The sequence below is a fragment of the Halteromyces radiatus genome (genome assembly GCF_025201355.1).
Source record: "Halteromyces radiatus strain CBS 162.75 chromosome Unknown BX664scaffold_1, whole genome shotgun sequence".
NCBI lineage: Eukaryota > Fungi > Mucoromycota > Mucoromycetes > Mucorales > Cunninghamellaceae > Halteromyces > Halteromyces radiatus.
Window position 1 is genome coordinate 1781514 of NW_026251687.1, and position 20562 is coordinate 1802075.

A 20562-nucleotide genomic window follows, 5' to 3' on the forward strand; every position below is an offset into this window, starting at 1 on the left:
TGCACAAGCTTTTTTTACTTTTAGTAAATCTTTTGCAGTTGTACAAGAATAATAGAAAAGGGCCTATCAATGACCTCCGCTTATTTCGCCCCCCTTTTTTCCCACTACTTTTTTTTTTTTTTTTTTTTTTTTTTACTTTTTTTTTCTTTCTCTTTCTTTATTACTATTTTATTATTATTATTATTATTATTATTCACCCATACCTTTCCTTATATCCTTTCCTTCTTTCCCTTTCCTTCCTTTTCTTTTTATCTTTATAGCTCTGCATGGCCCAAACTTATGCTGAACTAAAAAGTCATATCGACCAGTTATGGAAGATCATTGAACAACAAGATACTCAAATTCAAGAACTAAAGAAAACAAATAATGGTCTTTCTACAGAACGAGATGAACTTCAAGAGAAACTTTTATTGGTTTTATCAAAAGAATCCTCTACACAACAACAAAAGTCTTTCAACACCCAACAAGAAAATACAATAGACACCAATCCTGTCTTACCAGCAAGGTCTCCTTATAGGTCTTTCAATACTAGTGACGCTGACATTAACTCTTTATCAAAAGACAAGAAATATCAACAACTTTCTTCAACTACATCTTTATCTCATCTGTCTATTTCTTCTCCTACTCCACCTACTTCTATATCAACCGCACAGTCTACTACTATTCCATTATCTCCTCAGGAACCTATATCACCCAAAATTATTCAACAAGACGCTAAACTCTTTGCTCAATATCAATCGGCTGTATTGAAACGCGACATTATTGAAACAGCAACTAATTCTGGACAACAAAGGCGTCAGCAACCTATTTCTCTTATTCCTAGTAAATCTTCTACACTACCTTGTCAATCTCATGAAGCTCGTTTGGCTCAACGAAAACAACACAACTCTATGGTATTCCCTTCATCTACTGTGATTCCAGGCAAAAAGAAAAAGGACGAGTTTCCTCCAGCTCCACCTCCACATCATCCTCTCTCTTTAGACAAAACAGCTTCTCAACAAAGACAGACAATGCATCACACTACTTCTGACATGAAATTGAGCAATATTAGTGATATCACAGTCAAGGTGATTGGGTCTATTTTGAAATCCAATGAAAAAGGGAAAGATGTTGTATCATTTATATTATCTGTGGGAAAACTTTCCGGCGATCTTTTTGAAGAATTGTGGCGCGTGCAGAAATTGTATTCTGATTTTCTGGATTTGGACCTTAAGGTACAAAATAAAAAAAGTATTATCATCATCATTATTATTATTAATATTGATATTTTATTTTCTTGTTATTTAGCTAAAGTCTCAATTGGGTAGCTCTAGAATGAACAAGATGACTCGACTTCCTGAAAAACAACTTTTTACAACACGATCACCAAATAAATTGGATCAACGCAGGGTAACTTTAAAAAAAAGGGCGCATTGTGTCTCCATGGAGAATGAATGGTAACCTTTTTTTTTTTTTTCACCTTCCTACTGCACGTTTTCGGGCATGTCAAATTCTATAGGTCGCACTGGAAAAATATTTGCATCATATTATTACCTTATCAATGGATGATATATCTGATTTCTGTGAATTCCTTAGTACAGATGTAATAGAGGATTCAGGTTACATAGTAAGTGCCAAATAGGGATTATCGATTGGTTTTACCAATTATTCCTTAATAATGGCTCATTTCTTTTTTTTTTATTCCGCTCTAGAACCAAAGTCAAGGTAAAAAAGAAGGTTATTTGACAAAACGCGGCAAAAATTTTGGTGGATGGAAGACCCGGTATTTTACGTTGAAAAAGGATCGATTGGACTATTATGAAGCGGTAAGTACTAAAAATAGTACTAATGATATAATATATATATTTATAAGCTATCATATTCATTTTTCCCTTTTTTGATAATGATGGTTTATAGAAAGATGGCACTAAGCTTGGTTCTATCTCAATGGAAGGTGCACAAATCGGTCGTCAAACGCCTCCTACTGGTACAGCAGATGAGAATGAAAGTGGTTATCGACATGCTATCTTGATATTGGAATACAAAAAGACAAGTCTTGGGAATTATGTTCGTCATATTCTTTGTGCTAGCTCAGATAGTGAACGGGATGAATGGATTACAGCATTATTACAAGCCATCCAATCAAACTCTGATACCAACAACAACAACAACAATATTAGCAATGGAGATACAGCCTCATCCGGATTATCAAGAAGTAACAGCAGCAAGGAAAAACAGCGCAAGAAATCTAGTTCTTCTGACAAGTCTAGAAAACTTTCTAAAGGCGAAATCCGAACTGTGTCTGCTACTCCCATCAGTCATTTACGCATGGATACTTCTCAAACTGTGGATATGGAAAAACTTACCTCGGTTCCTAGCAACAATGATTATCCTTCTACGACACCTTTGGCAATCGATCCCTCATCTTCAGAATCAATGGAGAGCATCAATAATGGTAATACAATCAAATCCCCAGTATCAATTTCGAGTGTGGATTCTCCTTTAACACCAAGACAACACAATAATTATAATTATTTCGGCACCTCTCCCGATAGAGGCAATAATATAATGGGGTTACATCAACAACAGTTATATCAACAACGCAACTCATTGGCAAAGACCGACATATCATTGGAAGAGAGAGCTGTGTCTCCTCAATCACGATCAGAATCTCCAATTCCAACCCAGTCCTTTGATCGTCGGGAAAGTGATGATTCTACCAACAATAGTGGCAGTAATGGAAGTCAACAACAGGATAAGAAGCCAAAGAACAAATCGGCCAATCGGATGACTCTCTGGGGAAAGAAAGTATTTGGAAATCAACAACGTTCAACTTCTACATCACCAACAGGAACATCGGATGTTACCAACAATGGGATATTACACTTTTCCACTTCTCCTCCTTCTTCTGGTACAATCTCTTCTTCAAGTCAACAAGATTCATCTCAACAACGTGGAACAACACCCAAATCCTTGCGTAATATTTTATCTCGACCCTCTCATCATCATCATCATCATCAGGATAACGATGACCCACCCAAATCGCCTGTTCACAATAAATCACCCGAATTACAATTGAAAATTGGAAAACAACAACTCATACCTAGCTTGTCAAAATCAGCCATCGTAACATCAACGCGTCAGCCAAAACAACAACCGATCTTTGGAGTTCCATTGGAAGAAGCAGTCCGTATTTCTAGTGTATCTGATGGTTATCCTTTACCTGCTATTGTATTCCGGTGTATTGAATATTTGGATGCTAAGAATGCTATTTTGGAGGAAGGATTGTATCGTCTCAGTGGTAGCAATGTAGTTTTACAAAAGTTGAAGAAAAGGTTCAATGAAGGTAAGATAATGAGTAATAACGAAGGATGATCAACACTACTAATGACGAACTTTCTTATATATATATATATATATATATATATCATAGAGGGCGATATTGCATTGTTACAATCCAAGGAGGAATATGATGTACATGCCATTGCTGGTCTACTCAAGATGTGGTTACGTGAACTTCCTGTCAGTGTCTTGACAAGGGAATTACGACCAGAATTCATTCAAGTCATTGGTAAAAAAAAAAAAAAAATAGAATCATACATGCATTATATCAATAAGTTTCACTTACTTTTTTTTTTTTTTTTTTATTATTATTATGGAATAGATTTATTGGAACGAAAAGATAGAATTAATGAATTGGGAAGATTGGTATCTGAACTTCCTCTGGCAAATTATACTCTTTTACGTATCTTGACATCTCATTTGATTTGTGTGGTCAAACATTCGGATGTCAATCTGATGACACTTCGCAATATTGGTATTGTGTTTTCACTCACTCTTGGGATCCCTGGTACGATTTTCAATTTGTTTCTCAGTGAATTTGATTATATATTTTGGACCAACAAGATGGGTGATGCGGCACCTAGAAGATTGGAAGAAGATGAACAAGATGATAATGTTGATGATGATACGGTCAATGATACGGCTCATGGTGATCAAGCTGGATCAGTCAGCAAGCATGATGACTCTGATGATGACTCTGATGATGATGGTGACACAGCACAAAACAACACATCTGATACTTTACTTGCACCTATTTCATCTGTGGTGGTACCTCGACGATATGACAACAAAAAAATGATGGCTGTTAAACAAGCTCAAGGACGAAACAATCGAAATAGTGTATTATATATTGATGCTGCACCCAATGCTATTGTGGATTTGGAGAAACATACCAATGGTAAAATGAAAAAAAAAAAAAAAAAAACTGTATGAATAATAGATTGATTTTGTATTTATTTTAATTATTAGATGGTACCCATGTAGCTGAAGAAGATGAAGAAGTCGATGATCTTGCTTTGGATGATGATTGTCAAGATGAAATTACTCCTAATGTTACTGATGATGACCTGAACAACGATATCTCTGAATAATGAAGCCATTCCATGTTTTTTTATTTATTTTTTTATACCATTTCCCTATTTTATATACATATATACATATATACACACACTTATATTATTTCTTATTGTTATTATTATCCCTAAATATTCTTATTCTACATATAGTTATCTTTAGTTTTTTAGTTTAGTATTGTATTTTCTTTTTTTTTTGTTTTTGTCTTTTTTTATTCTGTTCTATTAATAGTTTGTTTGTAATAGTTTATAATATTGATGTCCATGGATGATAATAAAAAAAAATGATTGAATGTTATAAAGTTTAGGTATCATCCTCACTTTGTAATGATTTGATAGGATATAATACAATGATAAAAAGATAATTTTATTTAAATGAGAATAACACTAACTAAGCTTTTGAATTAACTAATTTGCATGGATAAGAGAGCGATACCTGACTCGCCATTCTTTATCCAATTAGTGAAAAGGTCAACGTGTTAGATGAGCCAAAAAGACAAATGCTTACCTTATGACCAAATTATCGAATGAATGATTTCCATGACAAAGTGTTGGAAAAGAGAGAGATGCTTCTGCCATCATTTGACTTGTCATTATCATAATGTCACTTCACTACAATCTCTTTTTGTTTAAAAAGACATTCTCTCTACATATTCAAATTCTTTTTTTTTTTTTTTTTGATGGCGCCACAACTAAGTAGTAATAATATGGATACTGAAAATATCATCATATTTGGTGTATTTTTTTTAGGTTAGAAAATTCCCTTTTGATATAATAAATTATCAATTTTCCATTTAAAGTCTTTCTAACTTTCTTTTTCATTTTCTCTTTTCTTTTTCTTTTTCTTTTTCTTTTTTTTTTCTTCTTTTTTTTTTTGATAAATTCTCTATCATTCACTATACCAATGGTGAATAACATATATATATATATATATTTCAAATACGACTTTAATGCAGCTAATCATAGCAAAAGAATGATGGTGGAAAACCTATTGTCCTATTATGGTTCGACTTCTTTCCATTGACTATTGCTTTTAGTTACACGATGATATAACATTACGGTATTTATTCCAATACTATCATCAATTACATTCTGTCTCTATTCACTACTGTATACTCTCTCTCTCTCTCTTTTTTATTTCCAATTCAATCATTCTCTCTCACAGACTCTTGTTTTGTCTCCATCACTTTGGCTACTTCTGTTGGTAAAACCAATGATTTTTTTTTTTTTATTTTACAACAAACTTACAGGCTAACCTGATATTGAGTTTTTTTTTTTTCTAAATAGATTAGTTTGGACTGATGATATGATTACAATTTGAATCCATTTCTTTAGGTAAGTTTTTGTTGATGAAAAGAGTGAACTGGTTTTATATGCTACTGACTGTAAAAATAAAAATAAAGCCTAATATCATTATTTCTTTATTTATTCACTAACTAGAAGAGGCATAGGTATCAATAAAAAAAAAAAAAGAAAAGAGAAGGAATGGTAATGTTATTGGGGGGAAGGGCGTATTTCTTCTTTTTTTTTTTGTTTGTGGTTGCATATGTCTTTGCTAATAATTTTTATGTGTGTGTTTGGGTGTGATTTCTTTAGGAAATAGGGGGGGGCAAGTTATAGCAAGAAAGGTAAAGTATCAAATAGTTGGATATCAGCATGGGTAAACCATAAATTATTTTGAATAGAGAAAAAAAGATTGATAGTAGGGACGAAATCCGTCGACAGTAGATCACTCATTGGTTGATTATTTTTTAGTTGTTGATCGACACTACCAGGGGTATGGAAATAAGTTGGCATTTGGCTCGAATGAGAACACATCGACAAGGAAGATTCCGAAGGTGATGCTGCAGAGCTCATGACTGGAACTGACCATACCATATTCGGTTGTGTTTTTGGTAAAGACCATGATTGATCGGGTATATTGAACAAAATGGATTCATCAGTATTGGATTCGACATTGGACAAAGAAGGTAAAATGGGTTTCAACTTTCTTGGTGCATTAGGATGTGAAGAATCTGATATATTTTTTGGTATTATTCCTTCTTTAGCATGTGTTTTGATATGTCGACGTAGATTACTTAGAATTGAAAATTGTTTACCACAGTTTGGACTAGGTAAATTGAATACCAAAAAAAAAAAAAAAAAAAAAAAAAGGATGGATAAAAATGTGCATAGGATTTTTGATATACTTACATTTGACATTTATGCGGTTTTTCACCTGTATGCGTATAGAGATGAAGTTTCAGCTGACTCGGTTTTTGGAACTGTTTTGGACAATGTTTGCAATCAAACATCTTTTTCTTGGTAGGAAAAGCAAAACTCAACGTCTTCAAAGTCCCTGTCATTATATTGATGTATCGTTACTTGTTTATCTTTGATATACAGAACTTCCTTATCACCGTTATATATATCTATCTATATATATAGTAAGTTAGACTATGATTCGGATAAAAGGATAGAAAATAAATAAATAAATAAAAAAAAAAGGGATTGATCTTGAAGACTAGCAGATAAAAAAAAAAAAAGGACAACATTTATACTGACGAAAAAAATTTTGTTACCATTAGATCATCATTATTTATTCACTGTCGATTGATTCCAAAGGTTATCAGTATTTTCTGTACCATTCGACGCACCTCGTTTTTTTTTTTACTGGTACCCTGTCAGGGGTGATGATCGTTTTATCAGGTATTATTTTTTTTTATTTTTTATATTTGTTTAGATGTATACTTCAGTACTCATTTCAAGATATAAATCAAGGTACAAGCTTCATCCATACGTCACTTTTTTTTTTTTATCCAATACATTAAAAATAGTATCATTACACACTTTATCGCATCTATTCTGGTGTTGATCTTCATTCATTCATATTAGTTTAGAAATTAATACAAGTCATCTACAAATAAAAACTAATTTTACCAAATTCAACCATGTAAGATCTCGGAACGGAAGACAACATTCAAAAATTCTCAGTTTAACAAGATTTTCCCATTCTATTGGTTGCATCGTGTTACCTTTTTTTTTTTTTTGTTGGAGTCGTCATCTTTTATTTAACTTGTGGGTTGTACAAGTCTTGTTGGTTTCATTTTACAGATTCGTCATCAACTGACCAGTTTTTTGATCCCTTGTCTCTTTTGTGGATCCATGAAACTTTTTATACAAAGCTCTTTTCTCTAATAAAAACTCTAGACTTTTTGGAAACGTGTAAGCTTCTTTTTTTGGTGTAAGTGAAAATAAAATTTTTTCGTTTTTAAATATAACGATGATGAAAAAAAAAGAACCTGATGATCATCAGAGAAGTACTTCTGTGTTTAGCGTTTGTAATCAGCGCTGTTGATATGGGCAGTTTTTGTATATATGTATATATAATTGGAAAAAATCATATTCACTGACTTTCTTGACCTCGAACTCTGTTCTTCATTATTATAGTCGTTATCTCCAATATCTGTAAATCATTCATCACTCCATCATCCATTCATCTATTCATTTTCCAAAAAAAAAAATATAACCAGTTTATTGGTATAAGACAACATGATTTAACTAATAACGTAGATATGAATGTAAATCCGTAAAAATCCATTATTCCTTGGCAGTATTGATTCCAAAGTTGGTCCTTGGTGCGGAATATCTCTTGAAGAGACCATGGGGAGTAAAAAAGGATCGAGCTACAGTAGTGTATTGCATGCTGGGAATGTGGCGAAACAATACAGGAGGACCATAATCGCAGTATCGGGGAGGTAAAGGTAGGATTGCTGTTGACTTGTTCAAAGAACTAATATTTGAGCTTGGAACGTTGCCAGCGATTCAAAGTACAATCATCATTGAGAGTCTTCATCGTTTCGATAATTTGATTTAATTGGTAAATAAAAACCTATTTCAAACTAAAGTCTTTACAAAATAAAAGGAAAAGAGACGAAAATAAACTACACTAAAAGAAAAATTACCCCCCCCCCCAAAAAAAAAGAATTGAGCTTGAATTCATTACATTGATTTTTTTTTATAATGATATATGATTTGTTCCCACCAATATTTATGTGAGATTACTATACTAAAAGGGATCATTGCATAAACATCCTTTTTTTTTTTTTTTTTTTTTTTTTAGATCAACAGATGTATGGAAGATACCAATATGAATGTTTTATTGAAATAAAAAGGCAACCATGATAAAGACACATTGAGAGAATAATAATGGAAAGTGTTGTAGTTCAAGTAAGAATTACTATTTACTAAAAAAAACTAACTATATATGTATATAAAACTATTATTATCAAAGGATGGGATAAAAAGTAAAGGATGAATTCACACAAGGAGGGTTTATTAATAAAAGTCACCGTGTTCCACAGAGTAACGAATCAATGTTGGATCAATGCCAAAGGCTTGGAGCATGGTGGACATATCATCTTGTTGATTGTTGTCATTATCGTGAGTATCCTCTTTGGCATCATCCTCGTTGTTGTCGTTATTAGATAATAGTGTTTGTTGATCATCGTTGTTTTTGTTTTGAAATTCAATCTCATGATAGAATCCATAGTTGTCTGGGATTATACAATCATTGGTAGCTTGTTTATAATCTTGATACATAGGTAAGAGTGCCCATGCAACGGTCTAAAATATAAACATAAGACCATCCTTCCCAAAACATTGCATTATTATTATCATTGTTACCTGTGCACAAAGTTCCCATTGAACTATTTTTGCTTTTAATTCTTTTTCTTCATTCTATAGAATAAAAAAAAGAAAATAGTAATAATAATTATTATCTATTTGTTTTGAATATAGTATTTAAAACTTACGGATTGCTTGTATCGAATGGCTTTTTGTAACAAGAATAACTTTTGTTCATATGCCTTACATTCATTTTCTAATCGGATAATATCTCGCATTCTCTTGGAAAATCCTAAACGCTTTTGTGGTCCCATGATGCTTTATGTCATCTAAGAAAAGCAAGAGAAAGAGAGAAAAAAAAAAAGAAATAGAAACCTTTGTGTCTGACTACTAGCGGAATCTAAACACATTGATAGCATGAATAAGGTCAGCATATCAAATACATAAGAATCAAAAAGGTGTAACATGAGACCATTCAATCTGATGATGATATTATTAATACTAATATTTATTAAATGAATATTGAAAGATATGATAATTGAGAAAGTAATAATACAAAATGACAGATAATACAAAATAGAAATACAGTATATAAAATTAAGCACTATGTTCTTCTTGTTTTTGTTTTCGTTGTCTATCACGCATTTGTTGATAAAGATCTTTGAATCCACTCCATCCACGTAAAATTTGATATAATAGAATGGCAATATAAGTAGGTAAACCAATCCCATCTAGTTGAAAATTTCCCCATTTGAGTGTTGTTTGCATAGATGCACCTAATACAACTACAAAATCGAAAAGGGTTTAATACTTTTTTTTTTGCCTAATAATAATAAGTACCTGGAATACCAGCCACCAATAGATTACGAGTATCTTTGAAATCCACTTTGTTTTCTACCCAAATTCTTGCACCAGAAACAGTGATTAAACTGAACAAGATAATGGAGAGACCACCGAAAACACCAGAAGGTATAGTATGGATGGCTATAAAAAAAAAAAGAAAATGAGATTGAATGTGAATATTCATATCCATTACTGATTACTATCACTTTTTGTTTTTTAATTACCTGCACCGAATTTCTGAATGAATCCCAATAAAATCGCAATGACAGCAGCCACAAGGAAAATCAAACTAGAGAACACATTAGTCACAGCCATCACACCACTACAAAAAGAATCAAAGAAAAGGAAAATGGTATTAATAACAAAGTGAAGAATCTACCTTTTTTTTTCAACTTGCATATTTTCACTATAAGTAGTTTCACCAGGACCACCTGCTGCTGCAGATACAATTGTTGCTACAGCATCACCTAATAAAGTACGTCCTATATACCTATAATAAAATGAGTTAGGAAGAAAAAAAAAGTATCATGATAATTCATACTTGTTCAATGGAGTTTCAGACATGGCACTAATGGCTTTAACATGACCCAAGTTTTCAGCTACCAAAACAATACAAACAGGTACAATGACACTAATAGCTTGAGCTTCAAAAACAGGCTTGGTAAAAGTAGGAGCAGCGAACCAAGAAGCAGCATAAACTTCAGAGTAATCAATACTTGGAGCAGCACCAGTCATACCACAACCCATAGCAATCAAATAACTAATGACCATACCAACAAGAAGAGGAATCCGTTTGAATATACCTGGTGCATATACACTTGTCAATGCGATGATCATAACAGTGGTAAAAGCCATCTAATGACATTAAAATAAAATAAAATGAGATAAAAAAAATAATAATAATTCATATAATAAATTTTGTAACTTACCCAACCATCGAAAGAAGTAGCAGTAGCACTTTGGAAAGCAGAAGTAGCCAAATGAATCCCAATAGTCATCACTACAGCGCCAGTTACGACTATATGATATTAAAAATATCATTTTAATATTCTGCATATAAATATATTCATTTTTTTTTTTTTTTATTACCAGGAGGTAATAAGATTTCCACCCAACCATGACCTAAGAGAATGACCAAAATAGCAATGGCCAAATAAACAAGACCACATACAAGAATACCACCAGCAGCCACATCAATCTTAGGATTAGTACCAGATGTAGGAGTATAAGTGTAACCAGTAGCAGAGGCAACCACACCAATAAAACCAAAACTAGAACCAACATAACTTGGCACTCGACCACCTGTGATGATATAAAAAATAATGGTACCAACACCAGAAAAGAATAAAGCTGTATTTGAACTTTGTCCCATCATTAAAGGAGCTAAACAAAAATAAGAATAATAATAATAATCATAATAAAAAAAATAAGTTTGATAGATAATAAATATTTTTTTGATCTTTGTTACCTAATACAGTAGATCCAAACATGGACAATACATGTTGAACACCCATCAAGCCACATTGAAATGCAGTTGGTCTTTCATCAATATAAACAATACCTAAAAAAAAAACCACAATATACACTTGTTAATAATAATAACTTATAATATAAATAAAGTATTATAAGTTATTTACCTTGTGGCTTCAAAGTATATCGAGGAAAATAGTTCAATAAAGTAGATTTTGACCAAAATGGAGGAGAAGCAGTTGTAACATGTTCGTGTAAATCCTTAGTAAAGTCTTCTGGTTGAATAGAGGTATCAAAAGCATGCTTCTCCATTCTACAATCTGATATAAAACGGAAAACAAGTTAACCGAGTTATCAGAAAGAGAAGAAGAAGAGGAGATACAAATGGATACGAAAATTTTTTTCTTTTTTATGTCAATACACTTTTATAACGGACTTTTAATATCCAAATGTAGAAGTAGGCAGGTGCTGCAAAGTATGAATAAAAGTGAGTCTACAAAAATATGACAACCCAAATCAGATCTTTACTTGACCCATTTTCAAAACTAACCTGACCTAACCGAATTTTCTCTACTGTATAAAGATCTTACTGTGTGATAAGAGAAAGAGATATATTAAATGCCAACAATAACCTTTTCTATATATGTATATCAATCGACAAATACTGTGATCATGATAACCGATAATTTATAGTTGTAGATAAAGTTGACTTGTTTTCTTACCAGATTTTTTTTACTCCTTTTGGTCGATTATCCTCACATGATATAAGATACTATTGGTTCTAAAAAGATGATTTGTATATTAAGATGAACGATGGATATTTTGCATTATTATCATTAAAGGAAAGAATATATATGCAATTGATTGCTGAGTGGGAACAAAGAATAATCACCCCACTTTTTTATGCCTATTTCTTTTTTTTTTTTTTTTTATTTGTTTATATTTTCTTTTTTTTTTCTATATGTTTACAAAGAGATTTATTCTCACTCTATTCTTTACCATTCTTTTTTCTATCCTAGCTCAACGTTATTTATCAACTTCATTTACTCGTCCTGTTATGAACTCGAAAATTGTTGCTATTGTAGGAGGGGGATTGGCTGGTTTATCAGCAGCTGTGGAAGCCCATGACCAAGCTTATAACCACTATATTGATGCAACCATTCTATTACTGGAAAAGGAAAACAATATTGGGTAAAGTACTTACTCACTAGTGCGTTCAATGATTCATTTTTTCTTTCTTTCTTTCTTTCTTTCTTTCTTTTGAATAGTGGTAATTCAATGAAGGCCACTTCTGGTATCAATGGTGTAGAACCAAAGTACAATGATACTATGGGCGCGTTTTATAAGGATACAATACAATCTGGTGGTGGACAAGCTGACCTTGTAACGAAACTTGTACAAGACTCACCTTCAGCACTGAATTGGCTTGAACAAGCTGGTGTGGATTTGTCGGTTGTTTCCCAATGTGGTGGACATTCTTATCCTCGCACTCATCGTTGTGGTCCTGGACCGAATGGTGCTCCTATTCCTATTGGCTTCAAACTGGTGGACACACTGAAAAAACGCGCTCAGAATCTCGGGATTGATATTCGGACAAATGCTCGTGTTACTTCTATCACGTATAATCAACTTCCTCCTTTATTTACTTTGACCATCAACAACAATGATAGTGAGCGTATATCAGTAGATGCTTTGATATTGACAAGTGGTGGATTTGGTGGACAAATACATGCAACTGATCTGGATAACAAGACTACTCTCTTGAAAGAATATGCACCTCAATGGGTAGACAGAGCAACGACCAATGGACCTTGGGCAAATGGGGATGGTGTGCGTTTAGGTTTATCTCTTGGGGCAACCACTGTGGACATGGATCAAGTTCAAATTCATCCAACTGGATTTGTTGATCCTAACAATCCAACTGCCATGTCGAAATTCTTAGCTCCTGAGGCTTTACGTGCTTATGGTGGGATATTACTGTATCAAGGACGTCGATTTGTCAATGAATTGACAACAAGAGATTTATTGACTCAAGCTATTTTACAAGTGACCTCTGGACAATCATCACCATCTATTTGGTTACTTTTATCTGATCAAGCTGGACATGATTTTGGTGAATCCTCTTTGGCATTTTATGAAAAGAAAGGATTGATCAAAAAGGTGAATAATAATGAAGATGATTTGGCTCAGGCAATGCAACTGGATGATTCATCTATTCTAAAGCAAACATTAGAACAATACGATTCTCAACAAAATGGTAAACTGGATTCTTTCGGTAAATCTCGATTTCCTACAAAGCTGGTCTCCTCTCCTTATTATTGGTTGGCTCAAATTACTCCTTGTGTACATTATACTATGGGTGGATTGAAAATCAATACTGATGCTCAAATATTGGATAAAGAAAACAATCTACCTATACCAGGTAAAATAAGAAACATAAAAAAAAAGAAGCAAAGTATATAATTTTTTTTTTTTTTTTTTTTAGGATTATTTGGTGCTGGTGAAGTGACAGGTGGTGTTCATGGATCCAATCGTTTAGCAGGAAATTCACTCTTAGAATGTGTTGTTTATGGAAGAACTGCCGGTATCAATGCAATCAAATCTTTAAATTGATTCTCTATTATATATAAATAGTTTTAGTTAGTTACTTAATCCGATTAGTTTTACTTTTATATATAATAAAAAAGTCTATAGGAACAGTATATTCAAAACTCTTAATTGATTGAAACTCAGTTTCATATGAAAGGTTGTATTGGGTTTGTCACTTTGTCAGCATTTTCCTTCTTTTTTATTTTCCCCACACCCACTTTATTTTTTTTTTCCCTTTCTTCTCTTTTTCTTTTTTTATTTTCGTTAAATATTCCCATATCGTTCTATCAGTAATATTATATATATTCAAATCTCATTATGCGTGAAGATCTTATTAGTTCTGCCATCAACTTTTTGAATGACCCTAAAGTACAAAGTGCTCCACTTGCAAAAAAAGTATCATTTTTGGAATCTAAAGGTATGACTTCTGAAGAAATTGAAGAAGCTATGGCAAGAGTTAACGGAAAAGCTCCTTCTTCTTCCACTACTACTACTGTCAATCCTGGTCAATATACACAACCTAATGGCATGGTTTTACAAACTACTCCACCACCTGTTCCTACTCGACCTCGTTATGATTGGCGTGATTTATTTATTGCTGCTGTGTTTGCTGGTGGTATTGGTTATGGTGTTTGGACTTTGGCAAAGGTAATTATCATAACAAAGAGGAAAAAAAAGAAGAAAAGGAAAGATGAAGAGACTTACTTTTACATCTTTTTTTTTTTTTTATAGAATGTCTTTGGTCCTTGGTTCAAGGTGCCTACTCAAGTGGAATTGGAAGAAGACAAAGAAATGTTGGATGCACAATTCCAAGCTGGTAAGAAGTCTATACAAGTATTTATTTAAGCACGAATTCATACTGATATGTTTTTTTTTATATATATAGTGGAGGATTCACTCAAGGAAATCAAAACTCAAACAAATGAAGCTCTTACTTCAGTATCAGAACAATCCAAAAAGGTAGAAGAATCTTTGGCAAGTCTGGAAACTGTATTAAATGATTTGAAGGAAGGTGATCAACAAAGAGATGAAGAATTCAAAACAGTTAAAGAAGAAGTGGAATCGTTAAAGGAATTGGTACCCAAGGTAATATCAGAAAAAAAAAAAAAGAAAAAGAAAAAAAATCCTATTTATTCAAGCTAATATAATATATTATTTATTAGATGTTGGATCGCAATAAGGAAGCTCAAGGTGCTGTATTGAATGATCTTCAAAATGAAATCAAATCATTGAAATCTCTCTTATTGAGTCGTCGTTCTCCAGGTGCTTCTTTACTTGAGCAGGGATCAAGTAATACCACTTCTTCTTCACCTGCTGTTTCTGCTTCTACTACAAACACTGATGGTCTTTCTCCTCGTTTGTCTGCTGCCTTCAATTCTTCCTCTTCTCGTCCTGGTATTCCTGCTTGGCAAATGGCCTCTGCTAATAAATCGTCTCCTTCTACTGAATCTAAGACCAATGAATCCACTACTACTGCCGAAACTGCTTCTTCTTCATCCTCTTCTTAAATCACATCATTAGTTACTTTTATTAGATTAGTTTTTTTTTTTGATTATATAGACTCTTTTTTTTTTTTTTCTTTTGTCTCGACAACACAAATTATAATAAAAAAAAGGATTCTGCATTGATGGTGGACACTTCTTTTGACCTGATGATTTTTGGAAATCCGCAGTGGCTTGATGCACTGCATTTTTTTTTTTTTTGACAAGTTTCCCCCTTTTCTTTCTCTCTACTTCTTTTCAGTTTAATATGGTTAGGTAATTTCCTGCATATAAAAAATTTTGGGTCTATAGATTATTGATCTTACTTAATTTTAGCTTCCAATGTGAAGGCTGTGGTGACATTGTCAAGAAACCAAAATGCAAGATTCATCAACAACGCTGTCATGCTCCATTTACCTGTATTGATTGTCACCAAACTTTCCCTGGTAGTAGCTATCAACCTCATAATCAATGTATGACTGAAAGTGAAAAATATGAAAAAGGATATAAAGCACCCAAAGTAAGACAGATAATAACAACAATAATAATAATAATAAAAGAAAAAGAAACACAGTATCAATATTAATTTTTATTATTATTATTATTATTGTATTGACAGAACAAACAACAACCCAAAAAGACGACTTCAACATCAGCACAACCTGATAGTATTATTGCACAACTTGAGAAAAAGAAGGAACAAATCAAACGACCTTTAGAAGAAGAAGATCAACAAGAAGAAACTAACACAAAGGAAAACAAAAAGGCCAAGAAGGAAAAAAAGGAAAAGAAGGAAAAGAAAACCAAATCTTTGTTGGAATGGTCTACTACTGAATTGGATACTGATAAGAATAAACAAATTGTGTTGGCTTTGGAATATATCTTGAAGAAGGATCAGGTACTGAAATTAGGAGGATATAAAGGTTGATTTTTTTTTAACTCTTTTTTATTATGATTATTATTATTATTTAGACTACACTTTCAGTGGAAGAGTTACGTAACAAGGTGACTTCAATGATTATATCTCATCCCAAGGTACCCAAAGATATGAAGAAAGAAGACTATAATGCATTATTTGATCAAACTGTGGGTCTTAGTTTCAATAGCAAGAAAAAGAAGGTTGTTTTTAGTTCATTGAAGAAATAAATTAGCTTTATATTTAATATAGTCATCATTATTGTAATAAAAAAAGGAATTCATTCAAGCATTATAAATATTCAAAATAAAATAAAAAAATCATCCATTATTTTGCATATTCCATCCATCAGAATATTTTTTAATTTCGAAAAAAGGTTGTACGCTGTTTGAACTCCGTAGGCCTATTCATATATTTTTTTTTTTCGCGTCTGTCCTACTATTTTTGTTCCTCTTTCCTATTTTTTTTCTCTCTCTCACTCTCTGCTGTGCCTCTTCCTACCCCACCTTTATACCATTTATTTATACTATTTTATCATATCCTTCAATGTCAAGATTTAGCTCTCAAGAATTCAACGATACTTGGGATGATATGTCTTCAAGTTTTCAAGAACAAGTCTTACAAACAGTTGCTAAAGTAGAATCTTCCGTCAAAACAACTCCAAAAGATCTTGTATCCTCTCATGTAAGTAGTAATATAAGAAATAAATTTCACATTTATTAATTTATATGAATAAACAAACAGGACACACGATATAACAAAAAGCAAAAACGAACCTATGACGATGAAAATAGTGGATTCCAAGTTTATAGAGATGCTTCATGCTCACCACCAAAAGGAACCATCCATCTTACAACAACAAAAGATATGTTATTTGATACCACCAACCTACAGCAACCCACTCGACAGATAAATAATTTGGACAAGAAAAAAACCGATTTACCAGTTCAACCCTTATTCGATGATACGGCAACTTTAGTAAACAAGAACGATTGTAATATGACTGATAATGACGATGATATGTGGTTGGAATTCGATGATATGGATATACCAGCTTTATTAGATGATATGGAAAGCCGATTATTGGATCACCCTTCTCAACTTTATAATGCCCCTGAACAACAACAACAACCAATTTCTTTAGCACAATGTGATGATACTTTACAGACATTTGGTGGATTCAAAACAGCTGGTTCCAAAATAGACTTCAAACCTAGTAATGCTTCTCTCAAAGCAGCTCACAACACTGCCATGGCTCTTTTAGCTGAACCTCTTTCTACATCTATGATGATGAAAAATGATATCCTCTCACCACCTGCACAACAACAGCAACAACAGCAACAACAACAACAGCCAATCAACTCCAGACATCCTTCTAATCCTCACACATCTTCTGCATCGATGACCTTTGGTTCTGGGTTCAGCACAGCTAGAGGTACTCGACTGAATGAACCAAGTTTAGAAGCACAAGAGAAAGCTCGTCAGTTATTATTGACTTCACCTGTCCGATCATCCTCACCATTATGTGAAGCATCAACAACAGAACATACAACAAATCATTCTGTTCTTTCACCCAACATCATAGCCAACACAAGTCCATTACCAGCATCTCAATCATCTTATCAATACGAGGACTTTCTTCAAAAATATGGCGGTTTCAGTAAAGCAAGTGGAAAGAAAACAGATACACCAATCTCAGAGGAAGCAAAACGACAGGCATTATTGTTATTTATGTCAGATTCTTCGACAACAACGTTAACTCAACCCTTACCATCATCTCAATCATCTCAACAGTTTACGGAAGAGGATACTATCTGTAAATCAGCGAATGACCTAGATCAAGTTTCATCAGATGGCATATCAGCAACAACAACGACAACCACAACAACGGCAACGACATCATCAGCTCTATCTGCCTCAGTGTCAATGCTATCCACATCATCAATTCTATCTTCGCAATCCTCACTGGATAACGCAGCAGACGATATTGTTATTTCACGTTCTTCACCGACATCAGCATCAACCACAAATGGAACAATAAAAAACACATCACTTCAACGACGAAAAAAAAAATCTAGTCGACGACCACGTTCAAAGCCATTCAAATCACCAGCGGTTAACTTAGATTTGGTTAAAGCAGGATTGGAAAAACGTTTGACAACATCAAGTACTATCAAGATGAGAGGACCTTCTGTTTTTGATATGCATCGTAAGTCATTCTATATATATATATATAAAACGAACCCACTCTGATATTTATTCTAATCCTCTCTTCCTTTTTTTTTTGTATTATATCAGCGATTGGTTGCCGACGACCTCTCTCTAGCTTGGGTACACCAAAAAAATATACAAAAGATATCCTGATTTCGATGGGCATGTACGTTGAATAATGATCAAAAAAATCTGACACTTCTTTTCTCTCCCTCTCACACATATGAATACTTTTTCTTTTCTTTTTTTTTTTTTTAAAAAAAAAAAATAGACCGAGCGATGTCATCCGGTTATCACCTAGCAAGGCACGATCATATACATTCAAGAACGGCTGGGGAATCAAGGACGCGGAAAAGGAATTATTAGCAGCAGGATGTGTGTCTCATATGCTACCGAAGCGATGGATTGAAAATCATTATGGATGGATTGTATGGAAATTGGCAAGACGTGTTTGTATGTTCCCACAGTATTTCAAGGAAACTGATGATGATAGAGGATGGTGGAATCCGACATATGTGGTACATCAATTGTTATATCGATATGAACGTGAAATCAACTTGGGCCATCGTTCTGTTATCAAGAGAATCATGGAACAAGATGATGGACCTGTCAAACAAATGGTGCTTATGGTGGCCGACATTGTACGTACTGGTAGTAGTCGTGACAAGTATCGATTGCAATTGACTGATGGATGGTACCAAATCTCGGCTTATGTGGATAGTAGAATGAATCATATGATTGAACAAGGAAAAATCTATATTGGTTTAAAAATATCAATTACTGGAGCTCAGGTAAGATATCCAAAAGTAAAAAAAGAAAAAAAAATGTATCACATACCTATTCTTTCTTTTTTTTTTTTTTTTTTTTTTTGGTTATTCCTTAGCTGACCGGAGATCGCACGGCAAGAACGCCATTAGAAGCACTTTCTACAGAAGAAGACAATATGAATGAAAACGATCTACATGACATTACCACAACGGCAATCTCGATCTCTTCCAATAGTTGTTTACCTTGTTCTTGGGACACAAGGCTAGGATATCCTTACCGAAGACGGCGCCGACAGGTGATTCGAAGACTGGATTCTATTTATGATGATGGCGGATTGATTACAATGATGGATGTGGTTGTTTGTCGAAAGTATCCTATGATGTATTCTGAAACATTAGTGAATGGATTGGTCATCACACGCAATTCGAAAGATGAAGAGGATTATCGCAGGACATTGGAACAACAACAGCAACGACAACGGACATCGCCTTCCTTGTCTTCTTCTCCTTATTCGGATACATGTCAAGATCGACGACAGGTGTCAGGTTACTTCAAATTACGACTGTGTGATATCGATTATAACAATAACAGCAGCAATAATATTATAGCGACATTATTGGTATCAAAGGCAACGGAGGTGATGCATATGGACTTGATGGAAGGACAATGTTATCGACTTTATTTTGTTCAACCTTATCAACCGAAAATGCGATCATTTGAAGGCCCTTACTTGATCACTACTCGACTCACCAAATGGGAACATTTATCACCCAAAATCTCTTTATCTGTCGGCAACAAACATAATATAATTGAATATCCTTTGCGTTCCATTTGTCCTTGTGCACATGTCAAAGATCTTACCAAGACCGATGTGGATATGGTGGTTTATGTTTTACGTAAGTCAGAGAGGGATATATTATTATTATTTTTTTTTTTTAAAAAAAAAAAGAGGTCTTGGTATTCAAGTACAATTTATTATAGATACACAACCTCTGATCAGTCAACAACTTCCTGATGGACGAACAGCTTGGTACTCTACATTATTGGTGACTGACGCATCCAAAGTCATCTGTCAAATTACATATCGCTCCTATTATCGTTATTTCCAAGATATGACAGGACAGGTAAGAAAAAAAAAAGGTAATAATAATCCTATTCATCTCTCTTTTTTTTTCTTTTTGTATTATATTATTAGATCATTGGATTTATGAATGTACGGTTCGATTTATATGATAGTAAATGTGATATTATTCATATCAAATCCTCGGATGAAAGTGAAATGTGG

At 33.3% G+C, this 20562-nt stretch overlaps 8 protein-coding genes across 8 annotated transcripts; 5 read left to right on the forward strand and 3 right to left on the reverse strand.

Moving 5' to 3' along the window:
- The first annotated feature begins 186 nt into the window (after positions 1 to 186).
- BX664DRAFT_320502 (uncharacterized protein) lies at positions 187 to 4680 on the forward strand. Its single transcript, XM_051543138.1, has 8 exons — positions 187 to 1214; positions 1288 to 1389; positions 1499 to 1606; positions 1692 to 1805; positions 1897 to 3325; positions 3413 to 3550; positions 3644 to 4219; positions 4291 to 4680. Exons 1-8 carry the CDS (start codon positions 267 to 269, stop codon positions 4410 to 4412), a joined length of 3537 nt encoding a protein of 1178 aa, XP_051404721.1. The 5' UTR covers positions 187 to 266; the 3' UTR covers positions 4413 to 4680.
- Positions 4681 to 6455: 1775 nt separating this feature from the next.
- Positions 6456 to 6691, reverse strand: BX664DRAFT_240680 (uncharacterized protein; the record flags this gene model as incomplete). The annotated part of the gene is made up of 2 exons (XM_051540225.1): positions 6456 to 6504; positions 6588 to 6691. Coding segments are annotated over 2 exons (153 nt in total), but the record flags the coding sequence as incomplete, so codon positions are not given.
- A 1827-nt stretch (positions 6692 to 8518) lies between these two features.
- Positions 8519 to 9480, reverse strand: BX664DRAFT_320507 (uncharacterized protein). Its single transcript, XM_051543139.1, has 3 exons — positions 9188 to 9480; positions 9060 to 9113; positions 8519 to 8999 (listed from the first exon to the last, which is right to left on the reverse strand). The coding sequence occupies exons 1-3, from the start codon at positions 9311 to 9313 to the stop codon at positions 8712 to 8714; spliced, it is 468 nt and encodes a 155-aa protein (XP_051404723.1). The 5' UTR covers positions 9314 to 9480; the 3' UTR covers positions 8519 to 8711.
- Positions 9481 to 12118, reverse strand: BX664DRAFT_320519 (permease family-domain-containing protein). Its single transcript, XM_051543140.1, has 11 exons — positions 12035 to 12118; positions 11863 to 11901; positions 11480 to 11780; positions 11311 to 11403; positions 10932 to 11225; positions 10772 to 10860; positions 10384 to 10697; positions 10240 to 10332; positions 10067 to 10164; positions 9840 to 9983; positions 9481 to 9784 (listed from the first exon to the last, which is right to left on the reverse strand). The coding sequence occupies exons 3-11, from the start codon at positions 11622 to 11624 to the stop codon at positions 9597 to 9599; spliced, it is 1458 nt and encodes a 485-aa protein (XP_051404724.1). The 5' UTR covers positions 11625 to 11780; positions 11863 to 11901; positions 12035 to 12118; the 3' UTR covers positions 9481 to 9596.
- Positions 12119 to 12369: 251 nt separating this feature from the next.
- On the forward strand, positions 12370 to 13925 carry BX664DRAFT_363253 (FAD binding domain-containing protein; the record flags this gene model as incomplete). Its single annotated transcript, XM_051548369.1, has 3 exons — positions 12370 to 12503; positions 12581 to 13734; positions 13798 to 13925. The coding sequence occupies 3 exons, from the start codon at positions 12370 to 12372 to the stop codon at positions 13923 to 13925; spliced, it is 1416 nt and encodes a 471-aa protein (XP_051404725.1).
- Positions 13926 to 14102: 177 nt separating this feature from the next.
- BX664DRAFT_381755 (peroxisomal membrane anchor protein conserved region-domain-containing protein) lies at positions 14103 to 15535 on the forward strand. The gene is made up of 4 exons (XM_051548992.1): positions 14103 to 14549; positions 14634 to 14718; positions 14788 to 14987; positions 15065 to 15535. Exons 1-4 carry the CDS (start codon positions 14220 to 14222, stop codon positions 15407 to 15409), a joined length of 960 nt encoding a protein of 319 aa, XP_051404726.1. The 5' UTR covers positions 14103 to 14219; the 3' UTR covers positions 15410 to 15535.
- Positions 15536 to 15538: 3 nt separating this feature from the next.
- On the forward strand, positions 15539 to 16634 carry BX664DRAFT_13986 (uncharacterized protein). The gene is made up of 4 exons (XM_051539845.1): positions 15539 to 15658; positions 15719 to 15902; positions 16002 to 16280; positions 16355 to 16634. The coding sequence occupies exons 1-4, from the start codon at positions 15651 to 15653 to the stop codon at positions 16526 to 16528; spliced, it is 645 nt and encodes a 214-aa protein (XP_051404727.1). The 5' UTR covers positions 15539 to 15650; the 3' UTR covers positions 16529 to 16634.
- A 2462-nt stretch (positions 16635 to 19096) lies between these two features.
- BX664DRAFT_254336 (uncharacterized protein) lies at positions 19097 to 20292 on the forward strand (the record flags this gene model as incomplete). Its single annotated transcript, XM_051540363.1, has 2 exons — positions 19097 to 19300; positions 19393 to 20292. The coding sequence occupies 2 exons, from the start codon at positions 19097 to 19099 to the stop codon at positions 20290 to 20292; spliced, it is 1104 nt and encodes a 367-aa protein (XP_051404728.1).
- Between the last annotated feature and the right edge of the window lie 270 nt (positions 20293 to 20562).